This window comes from Coffea arabica, chromosome 1e (assembly GCF_036785885.1).
Source record: "Coffea arabica cultivar ET-39 chromosome 1e, Coffea Arabica ET-39 HiFi, whole genome shotgun sequence".
NCBI lineage: Eukaryota > Viridiplantae > Streptophyta > Magnoliopsida > Gentianales > Rubiaceae > Coffea > Coffea arabica.
In genome coordinates this window covers 46,643,404-46,652,975 of record NC_092311.1, presented here as the reverse complement: position 1 = coordinate 46,652,975, position 9,572 = coordinate 46,643,404, and the positions used below count along the sequence as shown (strand labels likewise).

The 9,572-nt window shown below is 35.8% G+C and overlaps 1 protein-coding gene across 2 annotated transcripts; it reads right to left on the bottom strand.

The window, feature by feature from the left end:
- Positions 1-2,883: 2,883 nt before the first annotated feature.
- On the bottom strand, positions 2,884-7,752 carry LOC113707635 (E3 ubiquitin-protein ligase WAV3). Of its 2 annotated transcripts, XM_072058699.1 has the most exons (3): positions 7,192-7,321; positions 6,759-6,827; positions 2,884-5,233 (listed from the first exon to the last, which is right to left on the bottom strand). In XM_072058699.1, exons 2-3 carry the CDS (start codon positions 6,759-6,761, stop codon positions 3,293-3,295), a joined length of 1,944 nt encoding a protein of 647 aa, XP_071914800.1. In that variant the 5' UTR covers positions 6,762-6,827; positions 7,192-7,321; the 3' UTR covers positions 2,884-3,292. The 2 variants fall into 2 exon arrangements, with proteins under 2 accessions (XP_071914800.1, XP_027085701.1); XM_027229900.2 differs by lacking the exon at positions 6,759-6,827 and having other exon boundaries at positions 7,192-7,752.
- Between the last annotated feature and the right edge of the window lie 1,820 nt (positions 7,753-9,572).

Genomic DNA, 9,572 nt, shown 5'->3' with positions numbered 1-9,572 from the left:
TTTAGAAATTAGATAAGCAATCTTATATGTAACATGGTGACTTTCAAATCGATATCGAATTTGTAAATGAGTAATTGTAAACATAATTAAATAGTACTCCAAGAAACTAGAATTGAGATTGTAGATAAAATAATCATAAACATAAATCACATAATGCAAATGTTTCAAAGATGGAACCTTTCAACTATTGAAATAACTAGATGGTTATCAATTTAAGCCCTAATTTCGCAACTAATTGTATTGGACATGACAAACTATAAAATCACAAATTTGACTAGTAAAATAGTGTCAAAATTTGAAACTTTTTAATATATTAACATTATCTAATGATAAGGATAACCAAATTATAGTAAAATTCAAAGTTTACTCTTAAAAAGTAAGTGCTAAATTTAAAGATTTTGTTGTGATATGGATATTGATATGGATTATCTAATGATAGCAAATCCATTGAAACATGCAAAGCAATGATATACAGATAAATATCAATTACAATCTCACGTTCAAATTAACATATTCTAGCATTTTGATCCGTAATATGCATTGATTTATATATCAATTCAAAATAATAATAAATATTTATACATTGCAGTACATGATAAGTAAATGGAAAAGATCTTCTTGACCCAATGCAACATCCCCAATTATTTTAAAGTGGTGTCTTTATCCTTTGGAAACTCGGAAGACATTTTTGTTTAGCATGCACAAGATTCATTAACTCACTTTAATCTAATGTTAGGTCCCATTTGTTCTACATTATCATGAAGTGTGTGTCTTCTATCTATTTATCTAAATAGTTTAAAGTATATCAAGTTCATATTGATTTGACATTTTTTAAACTCCCAATGATTTATTGTCGCGTAAACTTTCTTAGGTATTCTATTATAACTAGTGCTCATGCACATCCAATGTGTGTGCAATCAAAAAATATATAATATTTATGATCATATATTTTAAATAACATTTTTTATTATCAAAAAAATTTTAATCTTTTAAATATTTTCCATAAAATAATTTTATGTAAGTAGTTATAATATTTATAGGTAGTTATTTTGAAAACATATATTTAAATAGTTAAAAGTAAAAATAGTCATGAATAGTTATAGATAGTTAAAGTAAAAGTAGTTTTTATGAGGGTAAAAAGAAAGTTCATTTTTTATAGGTAAAAAAGTTAGATCCCATTTATAATTAAACAAATGCTCAAATTCATATTCATTTTTGCACTTAAACAAGCCAAATCTAACTTGAAACCATATTCATTTTTGTCAATTCATATTTATTTTTGCCACTAAAAAAAGTAAAATCTGACATTTTTATATATAAAAACTATTGCATATGAATCATGTGGTGATTTTAGACTAAAAAGTGGTTGAAACTTAGGTTGAGATCAAAATTTGTGAAATTGAATTTATAAGGAATATAAAGTTAATATTTTAAAAGTGGAAGATGAAAAAATTTATGTAACGAAATACGAAAGATATTTTGAATGATTTTTCTTAAAAGTATTTATTATTTAGTATGCAAGAATTGAATCTTTTTCAACTATAAATATTTCTTATACTAATAATTAACAAGAAACTAATTTCATAATCATAACCCAGTTGGTACCAACATGGCATGTTAAGCTCGGGATCGTAATTCTGAAAACCCGTCTAGTATGTTAAGCACCTTGTTAGTAATAACAAAACTCAGGTTTTGACGCAAAAAAGTCATTAATTCACTCAGGATTTTCGGGTTCCATCCATCATCAAGGCCAGGTTTGTTAAGCCAACCCTACAGCCGGTTGCCATATTTCAATTGGGCCCCAATTGACATGTGAAAGATGTCCACGCTGAGTTGTCTTGTAAACACTTCTTCTGCCCACGGTGGAGAATTCACTCTACTTTCGACAGTAGAAGCAACCAATTTTACACTATCAAATACGATCTTGTTTGTTCTATAGCAGTGTCAGTTGATTAAGATACCCTTTGTTCAGATCATTGGCCAATACGAACACAGGAAGAACTGATCCAGATCTGATATTATGACTCTGAATGAATGTGCTTTTTAGAGTTATATATATAAAATCTCACAATTATTTTTTTATTTTTTATTATTATTTTTTTTAACCACTAGGCCAATGGCTCAGTGCCATCAGGAGGGACCTGAGCTGCAGGTGAGGGTTCAACCCTCACCTGCAGCGAAAAAAATCTAAGGGTTGTGACATAACACTCACTTGATCTAGTTGAGTCTGTATATCCACTAGTCCCATATCACAGCCTCCTTAGGCTTCCCCTCCCCCCTAGATTAGGATAGAGTAGGTTATACAAATATATTGTTGCCGACACAAAAAAAAAAAGCTATCTATTTTTCCAGTTTCGCTAGTACCACAAAGCTTGATTCTGGGTAAAATCAAATGTGAAGTGAGCAAGCACTACAGGAATTCCCCCAAAACAGCCGCCTCGAAGGCTCAAAAACAAATTTAAGGTGCTAAGGGCTTGTTGAAAGCTGCAAATAGCCTGCGATTCTTATCTCCAAAGGCACGCAATTGTATTACGAATAATGACAGATTTTGCAGCATCCACTTTATGCTTACTCCACCAATCTAACTCATGTTATCATCCTTAATGTCAAAAAAAATAAAATAAAATCCAGGAATCCATTAAAAATTATTAGGCTTCAGAGGCGTAAAATAATACTCCTGTGATAAATGGCTTCGGGCAGGTTTTGCAAAGCAACCATCTTCATATGAGCTTAAAATCAATCAAGCTAAGATGATTTCTTTGGTCCATTGTGTAAATTCTCCCTGCCTTTCACATAGGCGCTTAGCAACAGAGAGTGCCAAAGGCAAAAGTAAATAACTCCCGAAAAAGAATTTTTTTTTCTTCTAATGTAGACACGTCCAAAGAATCAAGAGAAGATATTTATATATTGAGTGAAGAATAATAACCCGTATTCCCACAATTAGAAAAGGCTATACCCCTGCATTCCTCCCCGAGGAGAAAAGCAACAAAATCTCCTTATATACAGACCATTTAATCAAACCTTGTGAACTCTCCCTTTCCAACCAATTCTGAGAAACCAAATATACCGGCTTTCCCATTTCTTTATTCATGTACAACCAACATTGAAGTATACCCATCACCTTGTAAGCATCCAAAACTCTCTCTCTCTCTCTCTCTCTCTCTCTCTCTCTCTCTTCAAGTTAGCTCCCACCATCCCAAAACTGAAAGCAAAATGCAGAACCAAAATAACGTGCATTTTAAGGAAAATCTACACCCTTGAGGAAAGTTTTTTCCCAGCAGGGCCCAAAGAATCACCTTGGCATTGGTCGAGCAGGAAATGATCGTACTGGCCTAAGTGAACGTCGAGGAGATGGACTCCCAATTAACATCGTTTGAGACCTGCTAACCATGTCCACCATCGACGGAGTTTGGTAAGCCTGCACCAGGCTTGTACTATCTGTGGAGTCGCCGCGGGCTGTCGCCCTTTGCCACGAGTGTGAGCTTAGTCCTGACAAAACATAAGCCCTACCAGATGTTTCATAAATTTGGCGATCTGCCATTCTCTCTTGCATTTCCCTCAACTCAGCATCCAATGCAATACATAATCTATCTCCAGCTTTGTGAGAGACAGAATCTGCTAACTGTTTACGACAATGCTCCAGCACAGACACGGCAGCTGCTAAATCGCCACCCTCAGCAGCAGCTCTTGCTTCTGCCATTGCCTCTGCTGATCGGAGCCTGTTTCGCTGCTTGTCCACCTCCATTGACACCACAAGTTGTCCTGTTGTTTCAGGCCTCAGAATTTTGACCTCAGCAGCATGATTCGCAGTTACTAACTCTTTTGATACAGGGTCCTTATAAACACACTTGATCTTTACCAGTGACATCTCATCACTTGATTTATCAACTGGAATATCAGTGGTTACTAGAAAATCTCTTTCTTCATCAGCGTATAAATCTCCAACTTCAATAGAGCCAATCCTTTCATTAGATATCAAACTGGTTTTGTAACTTCCTGCTTTTATTGAACTCAATCGCAATCTGGGGTGGATGCACTCCACCTGCACTAGCAATTCCTGCACCACAACACTCAAAAGGCCACCAATACATTGAGCAAAAGCATCTTGAATCACATCTTCTGCTTCTATGAAAGAAAATGTTCCCCCAGACGTTTCAGCGACTGAATGCATTGCGACAGCATCATGATCAGCACCAAATCCAAAAGTGTGGACAGGTATGTGGCTGTAGGCACCACTACCACGATGCATGGAAACTGGGAGCAAGAATTGGTAATCAGTTCGGCTATTCGCTGCACCAGGACTGCTCAAACTGTACGTGTCTTGTCCATCAGACAGTAGCATTATACTGCTAACAGGATTTTTAGACTTACGGTCAGTCATCACCTTGGCGCCCTTCTTTAGGCCCTCAGCAATGTTTGTCCCACCATTTGAACTCAGTGAATTAACTGCTTGTAAAGCTTCTTGTCTTCCAGTGTCGGTCATCCTGCGAAGTGGAAAGACACGGCGAGCAGTGGAGGAAAAGGCTACTATTGAAAGCCTGTCAGAAGGCCCTAGATTTTGAATCACGAACCCCATAGCTCTTTTGAGCAAAGCAAGCTTTGTACCTGCCATGCTACCACTAACATCAAGCACTGTAACCAGATCAACAGGAACTCGAGAATGCTGAGGTACCATTTGTGAGCCAGATTGATCTACCCGAACTTGCTTTGGGACAATAGTATGAGGAGCTTTGAGATGTATTAGAATTGTGAAATTACTATGCCATGCTTGTTTTGAAACGGCAGACACTTCTGGATACGTTTTCAGATCAATTGCTCCAGCAGAATTGTCAGCTATTAGATCATTCAAGGATGAGTTATTTTCCATGGTTTCAGGTTGGTAATGAATGATTTCATCATCATCAAATACACTTGGCTCCGTAATCTGAAAAAGTGAAGAAACATGTCTGCTGGTATCCACTCGTGGAGGAGGCAGTCGTCTTAAAACAGTCACCCAAGGATCATTTTGGGGCAATGATACATTGTTAATCCTTGTCCTTCCACGAGTAACCTCAATAGCAGGACTCTGAAAAGGGATTTCCTTCCACTTTGCTCGGCAAATGGGACAAATTTGGTTTCCGTGTTTTACATTAGATGTGATACAATGGAAGTGAAATGAGTGAGAGCATTCAGCTGTGAAAATTGCATGGCCCTGGCCAGCTTTCATCGAGTTCAAGCATATAGCACAGTTTTTCTGCAACAAACCATGAAATGCAGGTAAAAATAGGCCCATATAAAGGATCCACAGTTATGAACTACAGTGGTACAACACTTGAATCTGAACAGATAAATGTAAATTTGTGCATCATGCTGCAATTTCATTGATCAACAGTACCCAGCAAGATTCTTGATCACATTTAAGATGCACTTACTGCTGACTGCCATTGCAAATATTTCTGAGAACAAGTGGACTCTCATGACATTAACGTCACTGATTTTCTAACAGTAAACTTGGTCCAAATTATCAACTGCAATTGAGCAGGAAGAAAAGACCTAAGGTCCTCTACCTAAATTTGATTGCTATACGCACCCATCTGTCCATGACATTGAATCAACAAAAAATGGAAGAATCTCAGCATAAATGCCAACCAATTCATATTGCTTATAAAAATTATAACAACTGATTTCCAAACTTTTCTTTTGGCTAATGTGTTACTGGGGAAAGGATTCCAAAAGCGGGAGCCCTTAGACCTAAGAATTTAAACCTCAGAAAGGACCAAAGTGCATTCAGAAACAAAAAACCCATATGCCCTAATGAATATTTTTTACGATTTCCTCAGGAAATTCAGTTCGGAGGAAGCACAAAAGGTAAAGTTTATAATAAGAATAGAAAACTTTATGACAAAGACGAACAGTCTCAACAGATGAGCTATAAAAATTTCAAAAGCGATGCAGTAACGGCACTAAAGTTCAGCCACATTTTTACAATATTAGTTTATCAAAGACAAAAGAACAGCAGATACAATATGGCTTTCCTCCTTTTTTGTGTTGATAATTCTGCCATTCCGAATTATTGCATGTCAAAGTCATTTAGCAACAAGTAAAGTAAATATTAGGCGGTCAACTCATGAAAAAGTTGGGGAAAACCCAAAACCAACTTTTCAATTTAGAGGGTAATTAATGGAGGAAAGTCTTAAGTCTGATTATGCAAGCCACCAAGGCAACAAAAAGAGGTTAAAAAAAAATTTCTCAAGCACATGTATTAATTATCAAAAGAAGTAATTTGATATCATTAGTCATGGTTAGATTTCCTTTCTTTCCCATCCCCCAACCTCACTTTTATGTAAATTATTTCCAAAAAAGTTGTCAATCAACGGTCCACGGGGCTTTTTTTGGGTTGATCTGTGCCATCAAAAGAGGTGAATAGATGGCAAACAAAATTGGTATTTGTCATGCGTGTGAAACAGTGCAGTTGCTGACCAGACAAAGCACTTTCACCTCCAAGAAGAAGAGGGAATAAAAGGAAAGATAATACTATTTCTTCCCTTTTATTGTAAGGCCAGAGGACAATGGTCCTCAAAAGATACTCCCCCACTTTATCCCCACCACATCACATTATTATTATCCCATTCCCATCGCAATTCATTTTGCCTCCATTTCGCGTAGTAGCTATTATCACCATTATCAAACCTTATTCCTCCTACCCCACGTGACAATCACAACCATCCCAGTCGACAAACTCATCAGATAAAAGTAAAAGAAGTAAAGAATATACTTACCATTTAGTAGTTAATATATTTATTAGTATATCCGAATGTTCAAATTCATCAATAACAAAACCAAGCATCCTGAGGAAAGATCAAAGATGCAATGTGAATTATATCAATCAAAAAAGATCTGATAATTCGGAGAAAATATAATTTAGCATTATTATTGCAGGCTCAAATAACAAACACTAGGCACTTTCCGCTATTTTATCCAACAAACTAAGATTTGATTAAACAAACAAGACATATACTACTCTTAACACTCAAACCTCATCTCCTATAATAAGTAGCAAACAAAAAGTCAAGATTGATTTTTTCTTTCCTACTCTTCCAGATTTGATTAAATCGCCCTCATATTTCTGCTTATACGTAATTTAACATTTACAAGCTTGTATAAACAAGTAACCATGCCACATATTAAAATGTTATGCAATATGAAGGGAACCTTGGAAGATTTGGAGGAGTGCTTAGGGAGGCGGAGGCCGGAAGAAGAAGGGACAGGCGTGGTGGGCATATCCAAGCGGCAATTAGACCCCCTGTGAGGAGTTGGAGACAACGAGACAGCGTCGGAAAATCTGCCGGCAGAAGTGGGTGCCAGCGCCAGGGCCGGCGCCGGTGAGGGTTCCTCAGTTGTTCTGGGAACATGCAGGCACATTTTCGTTCCTAAAGCCAACTTGGCTTTCCTCCATTTACTCCCCATTGATCCACCTCAAGAATCCCGCCACCTAAATCCAGAAAATATGCATAACAAACAACATATACCAAATATATCTATATCTTTCTCTCTAGGCTATCATTGGAGCAAATCTCAAATGGGTTTGCAGGAGAGGTTATGAAATGCAAATCCTGAGATGGGTTCTGATCTTTGAGCTTTTCTTGGGTCAGCTTTTGCCGTTTTCTACTTGCACACACAACACATGGTAGAACAGCTCCTCCTCTTGGTCTTGGATTTAGTGGTGTTGTATCTTTGAACACGGAACCCAATAGCTTTAATATTGGACAAAACCATTTGTTTACGACTATATAAAGTTCTCATTGGTACACCCGACAACGACCTAGTTGCAATGGGACGAATTTAGTTAATTTTCATATCCAAAAGTGAAAAATAAATAACCACCTAACAACTAGAACCAACAAGTTTTATAATCTAATAACTACTATCAATTTATTTTTTTTTTGGGTAAGAGAGGTAAATCATAAATTCATAAGTGGATGATTTTTTTGAGGTATGTATAAATTTACTTGAGACACTACTACTAATTATGTGGACAAAAAATTTAACGAAAAGGAACTCATTGGTGGATGGATGGGGGTAGCTTTGGAAAACAAGTGCTAGCTTTCTTGGGATTGGCGGCTAGGTCATAGCAGGGATATGGTTTGACCTTTGTGGGAGGCTGCAACCGTCTTACGTGGCTTCTTACCTTTTTAGACACCTTACGTTCCGCATTTGCCCTTGTTTTTTTGGGTTAATTTCCGCGAGTGCCATAAGTCTCCGTTGAATAAGATGGGTTGGTTTTAGCCGTTTTCAGGTCAGAATCAAAGTTGGTTTTGGTTTGTGGGTAAAAGACTAAAATTTGGTTGATGAAGAAATTATTACATACATATAAGTACTACTCTGACTACTAATTAGTTGATGTGCCGCTATCACACTGTTATAACTTTGGGTAAAAGTTACAGTAGTGTCTAATTTCACTTTGGGTAAACTTGAGTATCTTTGGACTATGTAAACATATTAATTAGAAAAAAAAATTCACAAAATTCTTTAAATGCGTTTTTTTCTTTTTTTTTTTGAACTACCTTTTAATCTGATCATAACTGTTGTATTCATGTTGGTTAAATGTTTAAAAAGTTAATCTTATATATACTTGAACAACACATGTACAAATCTAGATGTTAAATTCAAATTTAAACTGATTGTCATACATCCAACAGTGATAGTTTATATACTTTCAGTGTATACAAGATTAATATAATGTTTAAATGTCTAAAAAAATGGTTTTCTTAATGAGCTCGAAATGGCATCAAAGTTCTAATTTTCAGCTCGAAATTGTATTTGTCAATTCTGATTCAAAGTTAAGATCTACGAGTCCTATTATTAATTGAAAAAATGCTATTTACACTCTTATATTTGTTAATCACGCTCATGTTGTCATTCTGATCATATAGTTTTTATTTGTTAGATTATATGATAAAATAAATAATGAGAGTGCAAATAACGGAGCGTGGATAACATTTCCCTTATTAAATTTATGTGACATCTTAAATTGGACACAACATTCTTCTTTCATGTTCTCATTTGTTAAATTGTATGGCGTAAAACCACAGTCAAACCAGTAGCGGTGAGCAAAGCACAAGAAAATTGACATTTGACAAATACATATGTCCAACTTAGGCCCTAAAGAACAAAAATGGTAAAAACGTTCTTATCTCGCGATAATAACGTGTTGAAAATGATTTGCAATAATTTGGCAATTGTGCTTCATTAATAGGTAATCGACCCATGTCTTGTAACATCCCAAATTGACTACACATTAGAAAAAATGTGTTTATGCTATTTTATTTCTAATTCACTTTGACTTTTGGAGTCATTAGCTATTCAAACATAAAGAAAAACACATATGAAGCCACATGAGACTGGTAAACTAATCCAGTACAAAATGTAGGGACATTGGACCCCATGAATTAAAAACACTGGGTTTGTTTGGATAGGATATTATTTGAAATATTATTTGGAATAATTACTGTAACACTTTTTGTGATATGATGTATGTGAGATAAAAAGGTAATTGGGAAGATAAAAAACTGTATTGGAAATTGTAATGGTGA